The sequence below is a fragment of the Thunnus thynnus genome, chromosome 3, assembly GCF_963924715.1.
Source record: "Thunnus thynnus chromosome 3, fThuThy2.1, whole genome shotgun sequence".
NCBI lineage: Eukaryota > Metazoa > Chordata > Actinopteri > Scombriformes > Scombridae > Thunnus > Thunnus thynnus.
In genome coordinates this window covers 15,589,172-15,617,134 of record NC_089519.1, presented here as the reverse complement: position 1 = coordinate 15,617,134, position 27,963 = coordinate 15,589,172, and the positions used below count along the sequence as shown (strand labels likewise).

The following is a 27,963-nucleotide window of genomic DNA, read 5'->3' as shown; positions in this document are numbered from 1 at the left end:
GCAACAACGTTCCATTTCTTTGTCTGTTTGAAGTTTATTATCAATCCTCCAGCCCCTCACCACATCCAAACATACATACATCCACAAACACACTCACACTCACATGAAGCTGTACAGTACACGTCATTTCTTTGATTTGAGAGCAGCCGTCCTAATCAAACACAGCCAAAGCCTGCCAGAAATGCGCTCGCTAACGTTCACCTACAGCCCACATTTTCATTTACCATCCATTCTGCTCAAACAAAGAAGAGTCCTCACATTACAGCAAAATGAAAAAATAAAGCTGAAATGAAATACAGAATTTTTTTTCTTTTCTTGTGATGTCACAGATCAAAAACAGCATTCATGTCTGCACAGAAATGAAGTCAGACACAGGATTTCCTTCTCTGATAAGTGGCTTCACTGTATGAAAGAGTTGTAAGACGTCACACATGTGAATATATTTTACCACAACTACTCGTATCATATCCAGTGATGAGTAATGTGGTCCTAATGTATGTTTTATGCTATTTGTGTCTCAGACGAGTAAGACAACATGGTTAAAGATGTAAACTGAACGGTGATTAAAAGTCATACTTACTGCCCACTATGTCAGGCCATTACAAAGCGATGACATAGTTACAAAGCACTACATCACTTACCAACAACTGTTAAACACATGTTGTCCTGCAATCTGTCGCACCAGTTCAAACAGCTGGTTCCAGTAGCTGGATTCAGGACCGAGTAGTATTCTCTCAGAATCCAGATTTCAGTTGCGCAGGCTTTCTTAAAATTCATTATGAGAAAAATGTTGAAAATACATGCACATCTCCAGCACTACACACTACTCTTAAGTGGATGAGACCTTTCTCGGTCAGACACATTTGTATTTTTGCATACTTTACATCAAATGTAAGTGTGATCACTTGAAGGTTATACTGAGTGTAAACTTCACACTCACTGTACAACTGGTGCGACAAATTGCTGGATTTTATCCCAGAAAGCTGTCGAAGTGTCAGAGTGGACGACTGAATGGGAAATGTTTAGCACATGATGGATAGTTGATGTTTTACAAGTGTTCACTACATCATCACAACTTTCTTCAACATGTCAGACTAGGAGCCTCATTTATGAACGTCTTCTTTCATCCATATATTGACTTCATATTCAAATTCATTTCATTAAATACTATCAGTTTATTATTTTTCTCAATTCAGTTTTCAATTCAAGTGTTGAAATATTACTTTTTGTGAATTTACTTTTATAATCTGACTTTTTTGACCTTGTTAAATTATCACCATTTGTGAATTTGTTGTAAATGTACATTTTCTCATTGCTTTACAACTTTTCTGTGTATTTTATTGTAAATGTAAAACTTTTTCTTTCATAAAAATACAGCTTGATCTGGCAATGCTTTCTTGTAAAATGAACAACTTTTCATATAATTACAACTTTAACCCTATTTTCTTGAAATTTTACTTTTTTTCCTCAAACAATTATAAATTGATCTTGTAAAATTATACATTTATTCTCAAAATATTTGACTTTTTTCTCAATATGGCTGAACAGTGGCCCTATTACTCTGCCATATCATTTCCATGTTAAATCAGGTTTTTATAAATAACTACTGACTTGAAGTCATTATTAAAGATGCAATTTGACTGTAAGACCATGTTATAAATAAGGCGTCTGGTCTGACAGGTTCTGGGCCGTTTTTTTTGTTTTTCTCCAGCTGTGCTCTCGGAAAATAAGACATTTGGGACATTGCAACTTTGACACTTTCAGAGAAAACAGTGGATCAACTGTAGAGTTTCAACCAAAACCAATCAGAAAGCTGCTTTAATCTTTTTTTCTGGAACTGATGACACCAGTCAATATTAAAAACCTCTTCATTCATCAATAGCTATATTTCCATATAAATTCATATAAAACAATTTCAAATTAAATAGGTGAAATAAAAAAAGGACAACACTTGAATTTTCAAGGCAATTGCTCAAGGAATTCATTTTCTAGAAAAATCTGCCTTGTCTTAAGGACCGCATTAACAACAAAAGGCCAAAACATGATTTCCTTGTTCACTTAAGTTTCCTCACTTCCTGTTTGCTCAACAGACAACATGGTCCACAGCCAAACACAGTGGCCTATGGTGGCTAGTAGCAATAGTAGTGCATGCTGCAGTCCGGTATGAACGCCACCTTTTTTTTTTAAAAAGAAATCCACATTTAAAATCACATCATCCTGTACAAACATGGAATCATATTCACATCTAGGAATAAATCAACAACTGAATCAAAGAAAGAGGGAATCAGCATTTAGTTTTCTTTTCCAAAGTCACATGTTTCTTCCCTCGATCGAAAGGCGAGTCAATTCACACTGCAACATCGATATAAGAGTTCATGGGTGACGCTCCGTCCAGCCACTGGTAAGATTGTCACGAGTCAATAATAGATCCGACTAATTTGCTAGATTATTTACCTCCTGCCGGGCTGTGTTGTGCATTTCCATGACTGACTGGAAGGCTGTGAGTGAGACGACGGCCTCGAGGAGAGTGACGACAGGTTACAAGGATTCTGCCTGGGCTGCAATACTGACTCCATGCATCACACAACACCTGGGAACAAAAACATCACTTGTGTTTTCTTGGTCTGAAGCAGTCACACCACGCTCTGTTCGGTGGATGCTGCTCTTAAAAAGGTTCAACTGGGGCCATAACTCACATTAAAAACTAGCTATGACTTAAAACTAATGTGACTTCAGTGGGACTGATCACACATTTAGTTAACACTAAACTGGCTGTCTATGGGAAGCCCTTAACTGTGAATGAATTCTACTTTGATTCGGATCAGGTTCCACAGACTGTGCATCATCATCATCGTTCTCATCATGGGGTGTTCAATAATATAATAGCGTGAGTGTTAAAATATTAAATATTGGCACTAACGTTGCTTAAGCACAGCTTCAATCCCAAATTTCTGATATGGAGTCTTCGTAAACCCACAGCAGCCAAACCCTAATCCAGAGGTGATTGGTGGCCTCCTAACCCTGGCAGTGCTAATGCCTTGCTCTGCTATACTTGTATAACATAACACCAAGACCTGACCATGCTAGTGCCACTTGCTACCTACTGAGCTACAGTGAGGATAAAACCCACAAAAATGAGCCAATTCATGGTTCGTGTTTGGTCCAGTGAGATCCAGAAAACTGTCTTTTATACCACAAAACAGCCCAGTGCCAGCAAGTCCTGGCTTCTATCAGTCCAGGTCTCATTTCACCAGCAGAGTTATTGAGGTGGATGGCTGGAGGCAGGACAGTAGAGTTTAGCTATGCAGTCATTCGGCCAATAAAGAGTGAGATGGGGAGAAAATAGTTCCACTAATTCTCAGGAGTCTTCAGGAGGATAGTGGTTTCTTGTATCACCAAAAAACCTAAATTGTTCCCCTCAAAAGGCAGAAAGAGACAGCAGTATCTTCATATTGTCTGATTGGTCCTCGAGCTGGAAGCTGCCTACCAATCAGACAGAAATCTCATAGGTGGTGCCGCCGACGCCGGTCACCTTCTTCACCCCGCTGCCCTGGTGCTTGTGGGCGGGACTCTGCGTCAATGCCGAGTTGGGATAAGCCAATCCGGGCCGGGCGGACACACTGATTGGGTGAGAGGGGGAGGAAGGGGCGGAGCAGGAGGAAGAGGAGAAGGGCTGGCCGCCGTTGGTCTGACTCAGAGGTTTCATCTGGATCAGCTCATCCCTGATTTTAGACAAAAACACAAAGAGAAAAAGAAACTATCAGTGCGACTGCTCCGTACATCTCGTTCACAATCAGTATTTTACCGTTTCACTCTCGCAATGCATGAGACATGAACTAGTTTCAACTTAAAATGTTCAGTTGGTCTACAGCACACCTCTCACCACAACCTTCTACATGTATGGATACTATTACTACATGGGCTGCAACTGCACAAATTTAGAAAAGCTACACAAAAGTGCATGTGGACAGAATGGTCTCATTGCTGCCCCTTGTGACCAATGTAGGAGAAATACCCACTACAACCCACTAACCGGAGCTGCAGTTTATGTTTTCCCACAAGGGGGCAGTGACCCTGACACACCAGAAGAGCACCAGCTGTAGTTTAACGCTATAGCTTGCTGGTGAAATAGCTTCTGTTCAGATGTTTCCTCAATAGTTGACTCATCTGTGAGCTGGAAAACCATGTGACCTTCAAACTCTACACAGTCCATTCATTTAGTTATCTAAGTCATAATGAAGATACAAGTATCACAGGAGTATGCACTTGTGGAGTAACTGAGAGCAACACAATGAGTGAGCAGCATGGAAAAGCAACAGGGATGTTTGACAGGACAGACACGCACATCTCACAAAATGAAACCAACTTCGTTGTCGTCATGCAAAAGCCTGGCTGTGCCTTGATGTAAATGAGATGACAATCTAGCTACTGAACTAAAAATGCAGAAATGTTGCATGTGGCACTGATGCTCATTCCTGGAAGGAAACAAGACAACGACATTTCATGCATTTGTTCTCAATTATAACAAAGAACGACAGTGTCTAAGTGGGAAACCTTCCCTAACATCATCATCATCATCTCTAGTTACTTCAAGATATAATGACTTCTTATTACATGTCACATATTATCTTGAATTCTTTCACTCGTTATACTGGTAAGGTCTGTTGTACTGCTGCTGTTATTTTGCACATCTTGAATTGATATTTTTGCGCATCTTAATTCATAAATGGTTATTTATATTCTAATACTTAAATTGTCTGCTGTGTAAGATAACATGAACTCTTCTCTTTGTCTATTCTTGTTTCCAAAAGTATCTTGTTGACAGTTGCTGTAACAAACTAGTTTCTCCATGAGAATAGTTCCATTTGAAGTTATTTTTGCACTTTTTACATGTGTGCATATTTCATGTAGTGTGAATGGATCCACTTCTATCTGTAGAAAGCTAAAGGCACTAAATAATGTACTGACCTAAGTGGAACAAAATTAGTACAAATAGGAGTTGTAAAGCGGAAGACAAGAACAATAGGCAGACCATGACAACATCACAAATATAAACAGTTACAGACTGAGAAACCACTCAAACTTCACAGGCAAATGGAAGACAAGCAGAGGGAGAAGAAGGAGGAACTCACAGGAAATCTGGCAGGAGGAGGAGGAAGAGAGAGGGGAGGAGGAGGAGGAGCAGTCAATCAGGTAGTCAGGTTTTCAGGCGGGCAGGTGGTTTTTTCAGGGTTAGCAGCAAACCAATCGTCCTGACAAAATGCGAAACTCATACTCACTTCGGCGCTTGTATTCCTCCTCCTCCTCCTCCTCCCATCCCTCCACTTCCTCCTCCTACCCCTGCTGCGTTCGCTCCGGCTGACGCCGAGGCCTTTCGGACCAGCCGGTACTGCATTTCGGCGGCGGCGGCGCTCGAGTAAGAGAGCGACTTGCCCAGAGGCGGGGGGTGCGGGGAGCGGGGAGGGTGGGTTGTGGAGGTGGAGGAGGAGCCCAGAGGGGTGTCGGTGGAGCGGGTGCGGTAGGGGTAGGCATGGTGAGGGGGTGCATGGGGGGCAGCGAAGCGGGGGGGGCGTGAGGTGGTGGTGGAGGAGGAGGAGGAGGAGTGGTGGTGGTGATGATGGGAATGGTGGTGGTGATGATGGGAGTGATGGTGGTGATGGTGTGGTGGAGGTGGGGCAGAGGAGGGGGGCGGAGCAGAGCCCTGATTGGCAGGTGGAGGGTGAGTGCTGGGGTGGGTCTCGCCCAGCAGACGCTCCCTCTCGGGGGGAGGCGGCGGGGAGGAGGACGTGGAGGAGGAGGAACGATGGAGGAAGGGGTGATGGTGGTGATGGGAGGAGCGGTGGTGATGGTGGTGATGGGGAGACTGGGAGGACTGGGAGTGCATCTCAGCATCTCTCTGCTGTGATGACAGAAAGGGGGAGGTGTAGCCGCCTGCCGCTGGTGTGCAGGGTCTTCCAGAGGAAACCTCAGGGGCTACCGAACCTGCTGCCACCCCTTTGTCGAAATCGTCGCTGCCTGCCAGTAAGTTGTCATATGACAGGCTTCCGTTGCGGGATGGGTGGTGAGGTGGTGGTGTCTGATTGGCTAAGCTCTTGAAGCTGGCTGAGGTGATGGTTGCCTCGGAGACGTGGGCGGTGCCTGCTGAGGTGTGTGTGGAGCTGGAAGATCGCGATGCCACTCCTGATAGGACGGTGGGGTCGGAGAAGGAGGGGTACGAGCGCCCGCCGAGGGAGTAGCCAGGGATACCCCCTCCTCCCACCTCTCTTCCTCCCTCTCTCCTCTCCCCACCTCCTCCCCCTGCTACTCTGTCAGATGAAGTGTCCCTGCGGTCCAGGCTGGGCTGGGAGCGGAAACCAGGCTGCTGGCTGGCCTGGAGGAGGGAGGAGGTGGAGGAGGAAGAGTCCCTGGCACTGCCAACACTCTCCCCTCGACTTAACTGGAGGAGGCAGGGGGAGGAAGAAAAGGAGGAGGGAAGGTGAAGGAGAGAGGGAAAAGAAACAACAAGAAGCTGAGCAAACAGAAGCAGAGTTTCACCCAGCATGGGAGATCTACCATGAGTCCCGGCCACACTAAAGCTCCCTCTAGTGTTGACATCTTGACACCTTAACTGTTGTTATGAGCAATTTTTCATGACCAGGGACTTGGATCTTTACAGGTCAGTGCTGATATTGTTGGTCTGAAGCCCATTTTTTAGATGTTCAATGTTTACTTTGAGAACATCACCACCCTCACAACACAATGCTAAGGTGGCCAAAAACCTCACTCAAACATGGAGAAATCAAGGTTCTGCACACTTAGGCCCCAACGCAAGTATTAAATAATAGTCAGCTTTCTGTCACTAGACCTTCATCAAAGCAATTAGGAGATTGCTTTCTATATTAATTTATCTAGTTGGACACAAGTGACAGCTCTGAGCGGCATGTAAACAAAATAGCACCTCTATCACAGCGTCAGATAGATAAACACAAATGTAGTGGCAAAGTTCAAATACAAAAAGGTAGAGTATGGCCAACACTTAAACGCTGTGAAATGATGAAATTAAAGTTTACCGCTGCATCTCTACCATCTGCTGCTGTTTAAATTCTCAGCTGGTAGAGATTTAACATCATATCTACTACCTGCACTGGCCATTCCTGCCCTTGCCACTACCTAACAAGCATCACACTGACATGGGAGCAAATCCACTGTGAACTGCATTTCCCAAGTGCATGAAAGGGCATCATAGCATTATAAGCTTTGAGGTTCTCTTTGTCAAACATTTGCCTTGATGATGGTCTACTGACCGAAAGCTTGTCTTCATATTCAAAAGTGTGCAGTCTTCCTTTCTCCATGTAATTTGTAAATGGCAACAGTGTGTGAATAACAATTGTATGTGTGCATTGTCAAACATATTAGTACTGACCACCTGTGAGACAAATGCGTAATCTAGAATAATGACAAGTAGTTGCAAGGGAGTGCTGAGGTCACACAAATCATTCATTACAATTAAAATATAATATTCCTAATGACAAGAAATTGAAACTAGAATTTAACAGAAAGAATCATTTTTTGGTAGTTATTGAAAGTGACTCCAGATGAAAACTTCCTTATATCTAACCTTATATCTACAGAAGCGCCACAATACATAAAAGAGGGAACCAAGTTGATCTTTTGATTCCTCTGTATTACAATGCAAGATCAATGGTTGGCCTGGTCTGTCTGAAGAATCAGGAAATGTTTTCTCATGTGAGACCAATTGAGATACAAGAGTATGAAACATCAAAATTAGGTGTGTTTGTAGAGCATTGCTTACATGCCAACTTGCCAAATAATGGTAATAACTGAGTAATAATACTGGATATGGGCTACAGGGGAACAATTTTATTTCACAAAATGTGGGGAAAATCTACAGGGGTCACTGAGATGTATTTCTAATCGCAGAGGAGAAAAAGACTGAAAGGAATCTAATAAAGAGATGGAAGTTGGAACAACAAACTAAAGAGAAATGAGGGAGAATCAAAACAATATTTTTACAGAGTGCTGGACTGACAGGTGGGAAGATACAGACCAGACATGGGTTCAAATACTGAGTACAAACAACTCATCTATTCAGGGACAATAATATAACCCAAAAATACTTAAATCTTAATCAGCTTTATGTCCAATCAGTGCTTGTCACACAAATAAATCCAGTCACTAACTATTTTAAATGTTTTCAAGCAGTATTTCACCCACATCCAGAACCAACAGAGAGGAGCAGGAAACAACGTTAAAAGAGAAGATAAGAAAGGACAAAAAGCTTTCAGAACAATCACTTACTGATACTGATCAACAGAAAGCCACTGAGAAACCAAACCAAGATGGCCGACAGGAAATCAAAAGGAAAAACAAAAAAACAAAAAGGGAGATGCATTAGATTGAAATCAAAGAGATAAAAGAAGCAGAGGCAGTGACAAATGTGTCTTAGAACAAATGGAAAAACAGAAACACACACACCATGTACTTTTTATACATGAGTGTGCTTTGAAACGACATCACCTGACTGTTTCTCCTGTATGTGCAGTATATGTGTGCGTTACCTGGTTGGCGTAAGCGTGTGTGAGCGCTGTGTGGTTCTTGCCAGGGCTGTAGCTGGGCCTGTACTTGTACATGGTGGGGGTGGGAGGGGCTTTGTTCAGTAGACTGCACTCTGCAGGTAGTTTGAAGAGAGATAGAATTAAAATATCACTGTGGAGACAAAGTTCATGTTCAGATATGTGGTGAAAGTTACAGCTGTAAGCAGGGAGTTGGAAAGTGTTACCCTCTGTGTTCCCTCTGGTGATTCCAGGGTAGCGGAGCTCCGGTTTAGGAGGAGGAGGAGGCTCAGCGTCACATGACTGGCTCTCCATCATCTCCAGACTGGACTTGGACTGGAAAAAACAGATGAAGACAGATGAGATCAAGAGATTGAAAGTCGCATTCAGTTGTTTCGCCTGAAATATAGAAACATTATTATATACAGAATATTTTCTGTCTATGTGACAATGAAAGGGGATGTGTGTCTGAATATTTGGGCTTTCTCCATGATTGACATTTAACTTTAAGCCAGAGTGAAATAATTAAAACAAGACAAAGAGTAAAACTGATATTTTCTTTTCATTTAAAGCAAACAACAACAAATATATTTTGTGAACTAGACTTGGCTAAAGGTTATACTAAACATCTTTAAAGAGGACCTATTATGCTCATTCCAGCTCTATTTTTTTATTTTTGGACTCCACTAGAGTAGCTCTGCATGATTCACAGTTCAAAAAACTCCTTATTTATCTCCCCTCTATGTACACAGTTTCTCTTACACGCCGTTTTAGCCCCCCCCCCCCGATGAGCCCACTCTGTTCTGATTGGCCAGCTTTACGTATCAGAGTTACGTAATTCTACCATCATTGCCAACCAAACATTTCCTGCTTTACTGTGCAGGTAGCAGATGTCCATATAAAGAAATCTGTCATGAACTGACGCCAGCTCGGGCTGAAAATAGAAAAATCTGTTGGAAAACAAGCGTTCAGAGCAGTCTGAAGCTGCTGCTTTTTGTTCACAGGGATTACTGCTACATATGTTTACCTTGTTATTTGACACGTCGGCCACTTTTAACATGAACATCCGATATTGTGACATCATATATATGTCTGAAAATAAGGAAAAGCATAATACGTCCCCTTTAAAGTTGCTATCTAGCAAATAACAACTCAACCAACCAGCTGCAATATTTTGCTCAGTCCCTGTTAAAAGAAAAAAAAAAAAAAAAAAAAAAAGGTCAAATTGGAAAAATACTTAAAATTTTTCTCAGTCATCAGTGTTTCAGTAAAAAATAAGCCCAGAAAAAAACTAAATCAAACCTCAACCTCAACAATCCAATTCCTTCTCAGATATACCACTGTCTGTGGACTTCATTCCACTGATGTGAGTAGCCTCCAACAACCTCCACCAGTACAGTGATTTCTGACTGTTACAACTGTTTGTTAGACTATAAGATGCTGTTGGGGCTGACTAATGTATGTACATCTGACTCCTGACATCAGGACACAATAAACAGACAAATCATCCCAGCTCTGTAGTGTGTTTCTGTATACATTTTTATGAGGCATCACAGGCAGGTTGGGCTGATAGATGTGGTTGTGTTGTGTTTGCTGATGTGACCTTACAGGATTTCTGGCTATTGAATTTCAAACAGCTTTTAAACCACTCCCTGCCATCTGGACCTGCCTATATGCAAACTTACTGAGTGCAGGTTTGAATGAGAAGCACCGCACCCTTACATAACACTTGTTTACTAGCAGGCCAAAGCAATCCTGTTTTTTTCTTTGAAACCGGTGTTTGAATCAGAATGATAATAACACACCTGTCAGTTTTATGGCACTTCAGAAACGTTTGTCCCCTGTGAGCACACCCATCTTGCTGTTCTTACCCTATGCAGATCTCCCTGTATGCCGTTGTCCAGGATCTTTGCAGCCAGCTGCGCCTCAGTCAGCTGTGGCCGCAGAAAAGGAGGCTGCACACACACACTCTGCACACACTTCTTCCTGCCCAGATACCTGCAGAGAGCACAGACACATTTGTGGTGAAATAATGTGCTAGACTGATGTAAACAGCACAGATTAGACATTAAGAAATAAAAAGGATACAAATTCAAGACTAAAAATTAGAAATATAACAGTAAAATGACCACTTATGTGTATTTTATTGAGTGATGTAAATTGAAGGAGGGGAAGATTGTTGGATGTTGCTGATCAGAGAGAGCAGTAGTTTAATAGGAAGGATAAAGTTTTAAAAAATGCACCTGGGGGCTTGTGAACTGCAGAGGACATGAGAGACATTCTTCCAACAGCCATTGGTGAAAGGGTTAACGCCCCCTCTAAACTTCCCTGTTACCTGAAGAATAAAGAAAATGAAAACAGCCACCAACAGTGACAGAGCGAAGGGAAAAAACAGGCATCAGAGGTAAAGTTTTAAGACCTTTTTTCCTGGACATGTAGGTAAGGCAAGTTTATTGATATAGCACATTTCAAAGTGCTTTACATTAAACATTAAAAGCATTGAGACAAAGCGCAAATTTACTCTACATACAACTCCATCCATGCCTACTTCTTATTTCTAACACTGAAATCTTTAACTAGAGGATTTCAGGAGCTCCACACAAGCTGTTTCTGGTACACACGTACCGAAACACTGAGTGGAGTTTCCTACCTGCTCATTAGTAGTCCTGCCTCTGGCAACAAGGACTATGTGGAAACCAGTGAGGCCAGCAACGGGAATGAAGAACAGGCCTGCGACACACATAACAGCCAGCCTGAGAGCACAGGAGGTCAAGGAATATATTAAAGACATTAGAAGCAACAGAAAGGTGGAGGCCATTCATAGATTTCATGGTGATGTGCGTCATGACCATCGGGACACAAAAAAAACTTACTACCGAGAAAATTTCTTAAGCAAGTTAGGTGAGAGGGGAGAAAGAAGCAGATTGTATTAATGCATGAAAACACATACTGACTTGTTGAAGCTTTTGAGAGCTTCAGTCGTTGCAAACTGAACAGAATCTTCAATCTAAAATGAATCTAACCCTATTCATAGAGACTAGGAGGTTCTTAAAAGGATACGTGACGATGGCGTGCAGGCGGTCGATGTTCTGGCGATGGTAGAGGATGAAGAGCAGGCCGAAGCCAAACACAGCTATGATGTGAGCCGTCAGTGACAGGAGGAAGAGGAAGAAGTAGCGGTAGTTCCTCCTGCCAATGCAGTTGTTCACCCACGGGCAGTGGTGGTCGAAGTCCTACATTATGAGGGTTAGAAGACATTGAGGTCAGAAAACTGGCACAGTCAATGACATTTGCTGATATGAAAAGTGATATTATAACATGAGTAACTTGATTTGATGCTTGATGCAAGTTTAGCTCCTATCGACTATTGATATTTTTGGTCTTTGTAGAAGTGGCCTCAGATAACGTGCAGTAGCATATTTAGTTACTTTATTGATTCCGTTGCTACAGACAATGAGGTGATGAACAATGTGAAAAGCTCTGAGGAGTGTCAGTATTTCCACAGTAATAAATCTGGTAAGGCTTCACTTCACAGTTCATCATATCAGCTTCTATTTTTGGTGACTATATATTGTGTTGTTATATTATCATAGTGTGGGCTTTTTCCAAGTCAAACTGCACTTTTGTAGGAAAAATTCTCATTTCGATTAATCTCCGTGTTACTTTCATAAGGAGAAAAGTGCTACATCAACAGCCTTCCAGGATTAATCCATTATTTCCTGTGGCGGGAGGGACAGACTAACAAATTACCTGTGAAAACGAGTCAAACTCTGTGTCGTTGCCTAGGAAACTATTGGTAGCATAACTCTGTTAAGGAATACGGCATTGCGTAGTATGTTTGCGTAGCGAGTGGGAAAAGAGTGAGCGGCAGAGAAGTGACGGTGGATGCGAGCGGAGCAGAGGAAAAGGTTAGCAGTAATTGTCATTCTGGCAGTAAATGTACTGTCTCACTTGTCTGATTTGATTTGGGTGTACAAATCTTCATGTAGGTCTTCTTTAGGCAGACTGTGCATGGTTCAGTAGGAAAATATTTAAGTAAAAACTTGACTGTGACCTTCCTAATTAGAGACAGTGTACATGAATATTCTGTGTAAATGGTGAGTATGTGTGTGTGTGTGTCTGTGTGCACACCTCGACACAGTTGTCACAGACGGAGCAGTGGGAGCACCGTGGCGGCCTGTAGAAGCGACAAGTTGAACACCACTTCATCCTGACCTGGATCCCTCTGATCTCCACCGTCTTGTAGAGGGGAGCACGGAAATCGTCCTCCTTGTCCTCGTCCTCCTCGGCTATAGAGACAAGCCACAGAAAACACACGCAATCAACCCTGAAGTCAACCATAATGAGGGTTTTAGACCTGATATCACATCACAAATCCCTCAACCCAACATCTAACTCGTTTTCTCTCAATAATCGCCCTGAAATTCCTCCTCGGATCAATCATAGATCAAGTGAAAGGTTAATTTGTTAATCAGTCAGTCAATCAATCAGTTGCTGTCAACAATATTTTAATGTGACTGCTGTGAGCTCTAATTTGATTTTAAAATCAAACCAAATTAAACTGAACTGCCTCAACTCTGTCCCCTACTAAGTATCTTTCTGTGTCTATTAAATGGTGAAAATAACACAAAACCAACAGCAACAAAAAAACTGAAGCTACAATTTAATGGCCTATTTAGTGACATAAAATACATCACATATAGACATAAAGTGCAGTGTGTACCTCCATCTAACTACCCACCTCTTGGGAAGATGCCGGGGTCCATGAATGTGGCCATACAGAAGTTAGCCAAAACAAACAGGAAGATGACTCCATTGTAGATGGGCACGGCCACTGAGAAACGCTCTGAAAGCCATGGACATCTAAAACATAAACAGAGAGGACAGTGCCTGACAGTTAGAGAAAAAACCAGGACAACCACTTTCATATGATATTTCCTAGTTATCATGAAAATGAGGTCCTCTTCCAGACTGATAATTATTATCACTGTAAATACACTTTGGGAAATATGCTAGTTTGGTGATATTCATCTTCAGACTAATTTCATCCGTTTCATCCAGAGCTTGTAGAGGTCCAGAGAATAGTTCTCCATATGTGGCTAACTGGGAATGATATGCTTTGACTGTAGTTGATTTCACATGAGCCTGGATTTCACAGGTCTTCAATGCTGGTTTAAAATGTGTCTGGAGCTGCTGTCACAGCAACATGTCTGTAGGCTCAAACCTGTGAAAGTGTAGGCTCGCTCAAAGTGAGCTGAATCACTGACCGTGCGGAAAGGAAAAGGCTGACCTTTCTTCTATATTTTTCTTATTACCAACAAATCTCATGAAAAGACAGAAACCAACAATGTATTTGTTTCCCAAACCTTTCCCCATCCTGCCTCAGCCCCAAGTACACTAGTTCCTCCTGAAGACGTAGGTCAATAAAAACATCTCACAAATATATGGCTGCCTAAGATTACTTACAACAGTTTTTACAACAGTGCTCAAACCTGACAACGCCCAAGAAATAGCTCCAGGAAGTCAAGTGTTACATGTTGAATGTCTAAGATGAAGGGTCCAATTTCAACCATGGAAGCACAACAACAAGCATAGCGTGGTAGATCTTGGGCACATGGACAGTGTGGGTGTCTCCTGGCACACCTGCTACATTGGTTCATGTCTGCACAGCAGTGCAAAGTGCAAAAGGGCATGGGTGAAGTTGACTATAGATTAGAGGGTGTGGTGATTCATAAATAAAGCCAGTCACATCACTGCTCTCATAGCTCTCAAACAGTCAGTCATCAGTCAGTCATCAGTTAACAGATACTGTATCACCAATATTCATTTATAAATCAATGCAGGCTGTTTTACTGATGTTCCTAATTTAATCACATTAAAATGTATTTTTGATGCCAATTTAAAACTGGAGTGCGGGTCTTTTGTCTCCCTCTACTGACAGAGTAATTACAAAAACACTGTTGGCCTACTCTGTTGTTACGGTTGCAGCTGTTAAATTATGAATAAATTGTTTTGAGTGTCACACAACTAGTGCAGGAACGTCAAACCCGACACCAGTTTAAAAACTCTGGTATGCTGTGAAATACAAAGAGATGTATCTGTAGGTGATAGACTTAATCAGCATTGTGTGAAGTCAATTAGCAAGGGCTTGAATGTAACAAACCTTCATTTACATGTAAAAGTTCTGCACTGCAGGTTTAAATCATTGGCTGAATATTTCATTAACAGTTAATTAAATTATATTATTAAATTAATTGTTTATTTATATTTTAAGCAAATTACAGCACATTTGCTACAAGTGTTTACTTTGCTCTTGTTGATAAAATCAACATCGTGCCAAAAAACAGAGGTACGTCTGAGATGTCTCTTCTCAGCGTGAAGTCTAGGACCCAAATTCCACTTAATACCAACAACTTTGTGTTGCCTCTTTGAATGAACCTCCCACCTATTTGCGCCTCTCCTCCCATCTGTGCCCAGTGTGCTAAGCACCAAAATACCACACAGACCAGCAAAGTGAATTTCATGGTCAGGAAAATACCAAAGCAGCATGGCACTGCTTACACTGGATTGTTGTGTCTCCATGACATTATACCCAAAATGTGAAGATGCTGTTGTAAACCACATTTTGTCACATTTGATGGACACTGCTGACTGAGCTGGCATTATTCCACTGCTTCCAGTCATTGAGCTAAGCTCATCTGTGTCCTGAACTGAGAGAAATTAAAGTGATACTGATCTTTCTCATCAGACTGTGAGTAACGCAGCAAACAGATGTTAAACTGGTCAGTTTGACCAGTATGGGTTTTGGATGGTTGATGATGTTTTTAAGATAGAAGTAGCTTACAATGAGTACTGTTATTTAGCATTATTGTATTTGACTATATGCATTCCAAAATTAATTACCTCAAAGAAATGCATATTATTAATCATTTTTCTAAAAAACAAAATAATAATAATCCAATATTTAAACAACATAACCATACGACTGGTGTATGGTCTCCTCCTGTACTTCCTCATTTTTCCAGATAATCTTTTCCAGCCTGTTCTTGCAGTGTTGTAATCTTTCACTGATGAGAAAATGAGAGGGAATGTGAGAGTGACTGCAGGGACACAAACACTAACACACTCAGGGAGAAAGACAGAGTGAGAGACTGGATGATGGGCTTTTGTCAGGGTGACAGATGTTGGCCTATTTTCTCTCCACTAATCTGAAGCACTGAGCTAACTGCCCACCAAACTGACCACACACACACACACACACACACACACACAGCTTAGATTTTCTCACATACTGTTTGCACACACAGATATACACAGACAGGCGGGCGCGCGCACACACACACTAACTCAAACCTGTCATTCTGACTTTTTCACATTAACAATCCGTATACACGTCATTTCTCCCACAGACAGCTTCACACATTCCCACTCTCACTACTATTTTTTTCCCTTCTCACACTCTCACCCTCTGACAAACACACACAAACACACTCCAGAGTGAGGTGTCAGCAAGATTAGTGTTGACAGTCTATAACATCATTGACTTAGCATTCTGTCAAAAACATTCATGGGGCTTAAGGCCACACTGGGGCGAATAAATCTGAAAACGCTGTTTACATGTGAAAACAAACTCAGCTCAGTACTGACTGTTTTTTGTTGTTTTTTTACAAAGTTCTGCATCCATACTGAAACTCTCAAACTAGAAAAGTGGCTGAATCTCTTCACAATCCACCATTTGTAGACAAATAACCACACTGTCCTGGCTGTATGTTTCCAGGTATCAAGCTACTGCATCACAGCAGGTTAAATCTGTTTTTTTAGCTTAAACATGTGCAGAGAGTTGAAACTATGTGTCCTCAAATGATTGGTTCAATGTTGCTTATATGACAGTGCTCATGATTATAAAATCTACCAAAGCAATGAAAACATTTAAGAAATTAAGTCATTTGACAAATTTCCAGCAAACTGAGTTAAGTATTTGGTAATATGTACTCACAATTTATGAAACTGACTCAAACTTAATTATATTCAAGTTAATTGTTTCAATCAAACTGTGTACAGATGCAACACTTCATACAGATCAGTGTTTATGTGACAAATACCCATCAAAATGTCAGTTTAATTAACATGTTTTCTGGTTCCATTAGTCTGATAACTAGAAAGCAGTACAGATTACATTTCTTTTGATAATGACTTCCCAAACTAAATTTGGCTATTTTTTGGCTGTACTGCACAAATTAAATTTTATTATGTCGTCTACTTTATCATGTATAAATGTACAGTATTTTACTCTTTATTGAGAGATTGATACACCAATAGATTTGGTTCATTTCTCTATCCCTAAAAGACGGCCTTCAGCTTGATAAAACTGATCCAGCTTATTGTGAGCAAGTCTGGTTTGAGCTTAAAGCTGGCTAAATCTTGCTCTTTAGCTCCTAAATGCTCCACTATGTTCACCAGCTAGTTGCTGACTGTGTCTGCTGTTTGATGGTGGGGCAGGTATTGTACAGGTTTATCAGAGCTTAAAACAGTGCCTGCTGCTGCTGGAACAGGAGGGCTGATGACAACGCTGAGAATGGACCAACTAATAAGTTCATAAAACCAAAACAACAAGCTGAGAGACACTAAAAGACTTCCAATACAACTCTGGTCTTCTGCAGAAATGTTCAGATGACTCTGCAGTTGTGGGGTGTGTCAGTGGTGGACAGGAGGCCGAGTACAGGGAACTGGTGGACCGCCTTATGGCATGGTGTGGGAACAGCCATCTCCTTTTAATTATGACCAAGATGAAGGAGATGGTTGTGGATTTTTATAGGACCATGAAAAGTACTGTGCAAAAGTTTCAGGCACCCTAGATGTTTAGATTCTTATCCATTATGCAATACCATCAGGGAGGTGTTTGATTGGTCCCAAATTTATTCATGACATGACAAGCATACAGCTAGAGTCATAAAGAACTATTTTCACTATTTTCAAGAAGAATGATGAGTCCTGCAACAGATGGTATGGTGTCAGGGATCTGTGGGGTCCAACCCCACAGATCCCTGATCTCAACATCATGGAGTCAATCTGGGATTACATGAAGAAGCACCTGAGATGACCTAAATAATAAATCCACAGAAGAACATTCTTTCTCCAGGATGGTTACAACAACCTACCTGCAAGTTACCATTTTTCTGTTTGTGAGATGAAATGGTCCTTTCTGTAGCTGTATGTGTGTGAGACTGATGAGCTGTTCCACTTACGTGAAGCAGAAGAATAGCGTGGTGGAACCAACGAGGAAGAAAGTGGCTGCTGACACAGGGACGTAGCGGGAGGGTCGCAGGGGTCTGCTGGGCGGGACCACGGTGTGGGGGAGGGGTGACGAGGATGGACCCCGCCCTCCGCTCTTACTGCTGCCACCTGGCATCACTTCCTGTGTGTTGATGTGTGTGTGTTGTGTTCAGCAATGGCTATGCTGAGGGATTCGTCATTCAGAGTTAACAGTTTCTTTAGATATATTGAGTGGATTTGTAGTTAGGGTTAGAAATGGTGGATTGGCGAAAAAAAAGATACAAAAAAATATGGAGGGATAGTTGACAAGGACTTCCTCTTTCTCGTGGAAAAGAGGGAAACACTCCTTGGCATCAGCACACTGAGATGGGAGGAGGAGCCAACACTTGTTTTCTTAGGTTCTTAGGTCAATCCTGATCAACTGTGTGTGAGAGATTAAAAGAAGCTTACAAGTCACTACTGTAAAAGCTTTTGTTTTCCAGTCAGCCAGAAAAACAGGTGGGAATGCGGGATAAACAAATAAGCCACAGATTGTTAAGAGGAAAAGGTGTCCGGACAGCTACCTGTTAAGAGTCGCAGGCAAATACACAATACTAGTTCAACTCTGCTCTACCAAACATGTCAATCAATTAAAAATACAAGCCAATAGAAATAGATCATTCTTAAGGGTCCACAAGAATAAAATCAGTCTAAAAAGACTAAATCTGCTTGTTGTATAGAAAGGTAAATAAAGGCTTGGTGAAAATCATAATAGTGCAATTAAAAAAACATGGCTATTATTTAGATATAAAAAAAGTATCTGGACCCTTCTGCTGACACAATAATTTTGTTCCTTAGTGATGTTGAAGTCCTATTTGAAATACATAACTATCAAACCTCAGCACAACTGATGAACCTTGATTGACAGATCAAACTGAAATTTGAGATTAAATTCAATTGTGACAGAATGGTGCTTTCTATGTCTTGTGTCTGGTGTGAGCAGGTTGGTGGACAGGTCAGTAGACTGAACACTTTGATTTGATTGGTAAATAAATGGGACTTTTGTGAGGTACAAGAGTAGGCAGAGGTAGACCTGTTTTGGTAGGAGATGAACAAATAAGACAGAAGAAAAGCAAAAGCGAGACATAAAATGAGAGTGAAAAGAAAGAGAAAGGACAGCTTGAAAGAGAAAATGTCCTGTGTGATAATCTGACTTGGCTTTTGGTTTTCCTTCCTCTGTGACCTTCTTCAGCTTAGAAAAAGTGCAGGTCCAGACCAAAAATGGGACATGGGATTGTTAGTAGCCAAGTCTGTGCTAGTAAAATATATGGAGATTCTGGAGTTTTCAGCACCCGCAGATCAGCAGTCTGCGCAGCTGTAGCAGTGTGAGAAAAAGTCTTGTAAATAAAAAAAAAAAGACGACAACCCTTTTGCTCTCTGTCAGAGAGGGAGACAATTTGCTTTCAGTCCAGGACTCGTATTAGAAACAGCAGTCTGTAAGCGGGCCAATGGAGTAGCCTGGTTTTCCTGTGTCGGGGCATCCCTAAACCCCACCGGTGGCTGATTCAAACCACCTCACCTGCCAGCTGCACCAGGGGTGTGATTGGAAGACAAAAAGCAGGAAGTAATGGTGTGGTACTTTCCAAAACATCTGGGTGAAAATCCAGTAGAACATCCATTAGTATCCATGTAAATGAAAATGCTGAGAGCTAAAATTACACCTAGGAGGTTAAACGTGAATACAGCTGTGTTGATAAGGAGCCCTGGGGATTAAGTGTGAACAGTAAATGGGAGTAATATCAGCCGGCTTCAGCAACACAGAACACACTTAACCTCAGTTTCTCCACTGGTCTCCTTGATCCACTGTGTTTGCGAACAACCGCGCCTGTTAGTTATGTAACCGTCAGCCTCCCAGCCACAGGCCGTTTTCTTCTCCAGGGACTTCCAGGGCTTTCCCTCTGCTTCCTTCCCCAGCAGAGAGCACTGAGGCTTGGATAATACCCTCCCACAACAATCCCTTGGAGGATACAGCCTCTCTGGAGCAACGTCCTAAAACATGACCTTAACGCAAATGTGAAAAAATGTTGCTATTATGCATGGAAGATAGAGACTGCATCTTGAGGTTTTCCAGGTTTGAAGTATCCTTCTCCAACCTCGAAAAAAAGTGCTGATCAGTGGCCTCCTCTTTTGTGCTGCAAACTGCTTTTGTGTATATGGAGGAAACACGTAGGAGGTGTCAGGACTGAATATTAATTCCAAAAGATCATCCTTGGTCACAAAAAAAGTGAATCCAGTCTGATGGTTGGTCCGGATGCTGCACCTAGTAATGAGAGGGAGAAAGGGTTTGTTATACCACACACTCCAGTTAACAGTTATAGGTGCTGTATTTTAGATGTTTTTTTCCACTGCCTCTACAACTATAAAGGGACAGTCAATCAACACCATTAGGACAATAAAAAGGCTGACATGTGATGACAATATTTTTTTTTTTCCTACATCTTACACTGTTCAACATTGAGCTGCTGCTGCACAACTGCTTACTTATCTACAGTACAGTAAGAGTGCATGTTCACTTTCATTAACACAATACAAAGTGAGACTTGCATCTTAACCAAACCCCGACAATCACCGGTATCTGATAACAATTCTATGGGAAACACCACTTCCTGAGACAACTCTTGTTAACGGTGTCTGCTTACAACCAAAAGATTGGAAGAAAAATGTTTTAGGGCGTTTCCATCATAGGAACTTTCACAGGGGGCCAAGAAACTTTTCAGGAACTTAGGAACTAGGGATGAAATTTAGTTCCTGTAGGAAAGTTCCAGTTGTAAAAACAGGTCCCTGCTCCAAGGGTAGAACCAAGCGGCAACCTCTGGGGCTGAAAAATGAAGCAAATGCGGAAGTGCCAAAAACTGCAGTTCCTCGAATGGCCACTTGAGGCTGGCTCCAAAAGTGAGTCAATCCCCATAGAACCCCATGTTAAAATTCCCAACTTTACAGCAGAAATAAACATGTTCACAGCCTGGTACGTTTTTGGTCTCTATAGCTAATTTCCCCTTTGATGACAACTGTACGGGGGTTGAATTTTTTTATAACTCACCTGATTAAATTTTATTAAGCTGTTCGTCGAAAGTTGTTCGTCGATGTTGTTAATGTAAGTACACAACTCAACAAAATATATAACATAGGTCTAGTTGTTTTTAGACATTTTAATGCGGAATAATTACATATTATGGCTTTAAATAAATGAATAAATAATTATATAATATAATGCTTAATAAATATAATTGTATGATAAAATGCTTAAATAAATGAATAAATAATCACATTGAATGCTTAGTTGTCACCATAAATAAATAAATCACAATTAAATGAGACATTAAATATATAAATTTTAAATTTATTTGTGTACTTATTTATTTAGTTATATACACACATTTGTATATTCATTTATTTATTTACATATTTGTCCATTTATCCACATATTTCCACTTATTTACATATACTTTTATTTATCCATAGTGTAATTTGCTGCAGCCAAATAAATAAATCTGTCAACTTCATCCAAAAGTCAGGGGACAAACTATAACTGGTGGTTGAACTTGAATCTACTGCTTTTGCCTTATCCAGGATGGCAGCACCCAGTGTGGATCTTAATGAAATCTTGTGTGCTACAATGGTAGATATGTTGGCTGTAGCTGAACAGATGGAGGCAAATGTCAATTCCTATGTTTGAGATCAGACTGATGGCTTGACTGAATGAATTGGAATGATATCGGCCCTGACTGACATAGAAATTAATGAAGCTGTATTAACGATCCTCACAGAGATATTACAGCAACTGAGGCTGCAGGGTGATATGATGGAGGGCTGCAACAATGCTAGTCGACCTGGACGGTGTTATTATGGCTCCCGCTGCTTTTCTTGGCAAGACACGCCCTGCGTACCATTCAAGCGCTAGGATTGGCCAGGCGTCCATGCTTGCATCGGTAGCCTGCTGTTTCCTAACTGTATGTTCAGTGGGTGTCTGATGTTGAGTAATGGGAAATGCTAATTCCAAAGGACTATGAGTGAACAGTTTGAGTCAAGCATAGAGGCTGTGTTGTGCGTAGCCTGAAAAATAGCGATACGGGGCACTGAATTTGATGAATTTACTGTTTATCAGACCACAAATGAGACAAGAATTACAACACACCTACTCTCTCTCTCTCACTCGCTCGCTCGATCTCTTTTCTCGTGACTGCTGCTGCATCTAGGAGCTGTACCGCCACATGCCAGCCACAGCGCACCGCAGGATGGATAGAGATGTTGCCAAGGTCCACTGTTTGAAATGCAGTTTCGGGAAGTTTTGGAGGTTTGCACCTTCCACCAGCACTAGCAACTCTCGCCTCAGCTCCCAGCACCAACATCACACTGGGCTGGCCTTTAGATTCTTTTTTATTTTTGGACAGTGCAAACTTCCAAAACGTCCAGAAACTGCATTTCAACAGCGGTCCTCATCAACATGTCTATCCGTACTGCGGTGTGTTGTGGCCGGCGTGCGGCACAACAGCTCCTCAGTGCAGTAGCAGCAGTCCCAGGAAAAGAGATCTGAAGGAAGAAAGAAAAATTCAGTGCCCCATATCGCTATTTTACAAGCTATCCATAATAAAGCCTCTATATTTGATTCAAACTGTTAACTCATAGTCCTTCATAATTAACATTTCCCATTACTCAGCACCAGACACCCACTGAACATACAGTTAGGAAATAGCAGGCTAGCGACACAAGCATGGACGTCTGACCAATCCTAGAGCTTGAATGCTACAGAGGGTGTGTCATGCCAAGAAAAACAGTGGGAGCCATAATAACGCCCATCTGCTGGATTGTAATAGCTTAACAGTGTGAAAACTCATACCTCGATCAAAGAGAGCTCAATTGACTGGTTGAGCCTGCTGGGTCTGTAGCACTGTTCATTCACCAATCAGAGGCTTTAACCAAACGCCTGACTTTTGATGGATAAAGTTGACACATTTATTGATTTTTCTGTAGTAAGTTACACTATGGATGAATAAAAGTATATGTAAAGAAATAAATAAAAGTATAAATAGATGAATAAATGTGAATTAATGAATAAGTAAATAAATAAATTGATACACAAATGTGTAAATATATCTAAATGAATTAATAAATAAAGAAATACACAAATAAATTTAACATTTATATATTTAATGTCTCATTTCATTTGTGACTTATTTATGGTGACAATTAAGCATTAAATTGCATAATTATTTATTTACTCATTTATTTAAGCATTTAATTATATAATTATTTATGTATTTGTATATTTGGTTTTGAACCTTTTAAACCCTCCATAGCTGAACGTTGCTGATTGGTGAACACAAACGCCGAGGCAAGAACAACTTGTGTACCACTTCATTCACTAAAAAGGAAGTCCTGCTATCAATGTTAGGACGAGGGACGATAGAACAAAATGAATGAATGAGAGAAACAAAACTTTATTTGCTGAGTGTTTCACGGTAGTCATGTTCTAAAGTAGAAACGAACAGCCATCAAACACTCACTCAGCAGACCGTCTACTATGGAGAGGAGTTCCAGTCTCCTTTTCCACCTCTTTATGTCTCCTTTTCATTCATTCAATACATCCAATCAAACATCAGAGCCACACAACAGTTAATACAAAGACTATGACTCTATGTTGTTGTTTCCTTAACTGAAAATTGCTTTTAGTTCCTTGTTTCATAGTTCCTGGAAGTAGTCAAAACAGGTTATCACTCAGCTGCTGAGTCTTTCATAAGGAATACACTTGTTTGCCGTTCTTACTGGCGGTAGAGTACTTACTGCTGTACAGTTGGCCAATGCTGAACCAGGAAGATGGTCTATAAAGTTTGACAAATGTGTACAACAGACAGTTTAGGTAATGATACGTAGGCTTAATAGTAATAATTTTACTGTTTGCTATTATTTTCTCTTCCAAATATAAATATATATAATTGATGAGTCTTGCCCTCTTCTGTTTGCAGTGAATGCTTTGGACACCCAACCTGTTTGGTGTCCGTTTGGTTTGGTTTGTTTAGGCTGGTGTGAAAGCTGCCACACCAGCCCCTGTGTAAACCAAACAACAGACTTGTCCATGTAGCAATCATGGATGTATTAAGAAGAACTGGATACCACGTCCTACGAAAGTTACTCACTGGGCACATACACTGAGAAAGCCTCTGTGGGCTTCCACATTTTTGAACCCATAGCAGCATGTTCAGTAGTCCTTCTCCAGCCCAGCAAGTTGAGAGCATGCAGGTCTGAAAAGTGCTGGAACGCTGGAAGAGTCATTTCAGGGGGGTTTGTGACACTTAGAAAATGTTATTCACCATTTTACAGTCAATGTAGGATGACAGCAATGGCAAAAGGGTAAAAGTATTATTTATTTCCTTGATCTGGACCACAAGAACAGAACTACGGCTGTGAAAGCACTATGAAGTTGCTTGTCAGTATCCTATCGGTCCTCTTTCTGAATTGCTTATTTTACACCATATTTGCATGAAGCAGTAATGTCAGCATTCTATCAGAGGCGGAGAAGATGTTCACACTGACCAACAGATTGACAGCATCCTGCTATACACCACAAGAGCCACAGACTCTCAACAACAACCCACATTAGCTTCCCTGCTAAAGTTTCCTTCTTATCCAACTTAAAAACATGATCACACATCTTGTCCTGCACCTTAGCTTGTTGAACGAGCCACCAAACAAACATTCACGGGGGAATAAGCGCACTGCTAACATCAGTTTGCTGCTAAATAGCTAATTAAACAGCATGTAAACGTACCTGCAAATGTCACTTTAGTCCAGTTAGATGCTGGTGTGGTTCTTACTCTTCAAAACTACTGCTAACAACACCCTGTCTGTCCATGATATGTACTGTAGCTACAATGCGAGTTTGTTTACTTTGTACTTCGTCACCTACTTTGCCTTCCGTTGCCCTGCTGGGACTGAGCCTGCCAGCTACTGTCCATCCACTCGCCTCTCCAGCTGAGAGGAAGAGGAGCATTTTATTAACAATAAATCTAAAAAAAAAACAAATTGACATTGTTTTTGACTGCAAAAGGGGATGACTAAATGTGATTTCAGTTGGACTTTAATGCATTACGGTTTTTCTGTGTCTTGTTACTTGTGCAATAAATAAACAAAGAAGAAATAGCTCAGCAGCATCTTTATCAGAGAGAGTTTGCAGAGAAAAGGACAAGCAGAAACACAGTGGTTCAGTTTATGGACTCAAGTCTTCAACCCTTCAATCAATAAGCAGATGAGTGCACCTGTTCAGGCCAGGCATGATGGATGGACCTGTCGTCCTACACTTTATCTATTAGTGCTGCCCCATTCATCAGCATTAATTGCTCTCCCCTTTCTCTTTCTCTCTGTCTCAACTTGTATTGATGTTCTCAGTAATGTTAACCTTTTCAAACACTACAAAGTCAGGGAGAAGAAATAAAGTCTCCTCTGACAGCAGCTCAGGTTAGGTCAAATAACCTAACTCCATAATTCTGGATCCTGTCCGAATAACAAGTAATACAACAACTTGAATCCCACTCCCGCATCATTCTACACATCAAATCAATTATATAAAGGCAATCTACCCTACAACTGTTTCACATAACAATCCATTTACTGAGCTTGCGGTGTCTGGCTCTCTGAATTGCATTTCATTTTTCAGCTTTGGCAAACATGTTTCTAATTGGGATAATGTAAATAGTATCCTATCCATTATGTTAGCAAAGAAACATTAATTCTGCCACTACATTCCCCAGAACATGCACAGGGGTGATGAAATTCAATAACAGAATTGCATTGTATCAGTAATTATTGTTATAATTTTGTCACTCAGCACTGCTCTTAAACACATCTTTTTAAACTTGATGTGGTTTACTAATTTTAATGTAGGTCTATTTTAAGCTAAGTGGACACTTGTATCTGTATTATGTATGTATTACACAAATGCTGACAAAAAAATCTTGATCATAACATATGGAAGAGGAAGTGTCTGCAGTCATGTTTTACCCTCATGGCCTTCCAAGTAGTGGCCATTTCAAAGCAAATATTACTGAAAATAAGAATTTCAAAGAAAATCTACAATTTAAATGGTTTTAACAAACACAAGCCCAATGTTCAGGTGTGGAGGTGATTTGTAAAACTTGATAACACACACACACACACCATGTCATGCAAGCTCCCAGGAATACAAGATATCACTTCTTGTTTATTACCCAATATTTGCCTAAGCTTGCCAAACTGCCACAGAGGATGATGTTCTGACATGTCAAGGACAACATTAAGGTTTGTAACTGTCATACAGACATGGTACTGCCAAGCAGTATAACACAAATTAAGTTCTCTCATATATATATATATATATATATATATATAGCCTACATATGCGTGTGTATGTGTCCTTAGTCCATCATGCAGAATTTCTACCCTCAAATGCTGTAAATGCTAGAAAATAGCCAGACACAATGGCACATCCTTACCTGTAAAGGAGCCGACAGCATTGCCTTCACCTACAAACATAAATACTGGGTGTGTAACGTTATGGCCCGCTGCAGTCACAGCAGCGCTGTAACAGCGGCAGATGGAGCCTCGGTATATGCACCAAAACCGGCAAAACGATGGCTTTTCCCCATATATGCAAACTACCTAATTTCCTGACCACGAGTCTGCAATTTTGGCTTGCAATTTCAATCTAATTTTGCTTCGTGGAAAAATAACTGGTTTGAACTGAACAGCTAACTGACGTCTCAAATGCAGGCAGAGGATGCTTGATACATACAGCTGAGCCAGGTGACATGCAAACCCTAATTGATTCAGCCAAGCGGCCCCGCAGCGCTTGGTTTGACAGCTCAGCGGACACGATTCAGCCCAGCGAAAATGTGCTATTCTCTTTCAAGCCAGATAAAACGTCACGCCAAACTTATATTGAAAATCTCACAATTTAGTGGGGCGGTTGTGATATTCAAATGTATATGTTTAACACATTATATAAAGCCCTTTCGATCGTTGTAGGATCCACTCCTTAAATCGGCGTGCACATATAATAATACAGTGCCCCCTGGGCTTGATTATCGATAAACACAACAGCAGTTTCCAGCCAAATTTAGGTAATAATATTTGACATAACGATCTTCAGCCCACATTAGACAGTGGGTGGGTAATACTGAGGCTGGGGTGGGGACGCATAATGTTAGCTAGTGAGGACGAGGATAACGTTACGGACCTGCGTTATGTTAACGTTTGCTATCTTACATTACAATGCTGACTAAAGGTAGTCCATTTAATGATGATGAAATTAAAGTAGGGTGAAGATGAAAAAAAAACAATACTGAGTCACAGCATTGACACGATATAGGCAATTCTTGCTATAACAAGCTTATTCGCTGCTATTGTGCACCAACAGGAAAAAAGAAAATGTGTGACACATAAACATTTACACCAAAACGAAGACGATTCATGGTTTAGACGACAATTAGTGTGAGTGGGGCTCAGTATACTGTATGAGCTTTTTTTCAATGTAACATTAACATTAGCTAACTTAGCCTTAAAAGCTACTCAGCTCTCCAGTGGTTAACGTTAGCCCTGGCTAACAGCAGGCTAACTGCTCACCTGTGAAGGGTTTTATTACAAAGGCTCTGGCTCCAAACACGGTGAATGGGATGTGCCAGTCTTTGTCCTGTTGTTTCCTCTTGAGATTACAATCAGCAGAGACAACTCGTTGCATACATAATTATCCGTACGAGTCATTCAGCGGTGCCAGGTTATGCTTTGGTGGCTAGCTATCCCAGCTCCAAGCTCATTTCCAGATAAATGTGAGCTAACAGGCAGCTAGCTGTACTCACTGTTAGCTCCGGGTGGAAGCTGCTTGGTTTTGTAACTTCTTTAAAATACCGACGGTCTGTCTGCAGGTCGCTCCGCCAACATGGAAGGTTACACAGAAGAAAACCCTGTGAGGAAAATTCCGAAATAATGATGTGTTCTTCTCATATATCCATAACATTAGTGGCCAAGAGACTCCCAGAGGCCGATACATTTGTCAGTACAGTACTACAAAACTCTGATGCCAGGGTCCAACAGCAGACTTGTCGTAATAAAAATAGCGCTGATTGGATGA

The 27,963-nt window shown here is 41.1% G+C and overlaps 1 protein-coding gene across 2 annotated transcripts; it reads right to left on the bottom strand.

Moving 5' to 3' along the window:
* Positions 1-14: 14 nt before the first annotated feature.
* On the bottom strand, positions 15-27,963 carry zdhhc5a (zinc finger DHHC-type palmitoyltransferase 5a). Of its 2 annotated transcripts, none has more exons than XM_067584451.1 (12): positions 27,459-27,963; positions 17,798-20,124; positions 13,294-13,415; positions 12,684-12,841; positions 11,613-11,785; positions 11,203-11,305; positions 10,796-10,887; positions 10,424-10,550; positions 8,780-8,888; positions 8,559-8,668; positions 5,280-6,436; positions 15-3,722 (listed from the first exon to the last, which is right to left on the bottom strand). In XM_067584451.1, exons 2-12 carry the CDS (start codon positions 17,959-17,961, stop codon positions 3,491-3,493), a joined length of 2,547 nt encoding a protein of 848 aa, XP_067440552.1. In that variant the 5' UTR covers positions 17,962-20,124; positions 27,459-27,963; the 3' UTR covers positions 15-3,490. The 2 variants fall into 2 exon arrangements, with proteins under 2 accessions (XP_067440552.1, XP_067440551.1); XM_067584450.1 differs by having other exon boundaries at positions 27,692-27,963.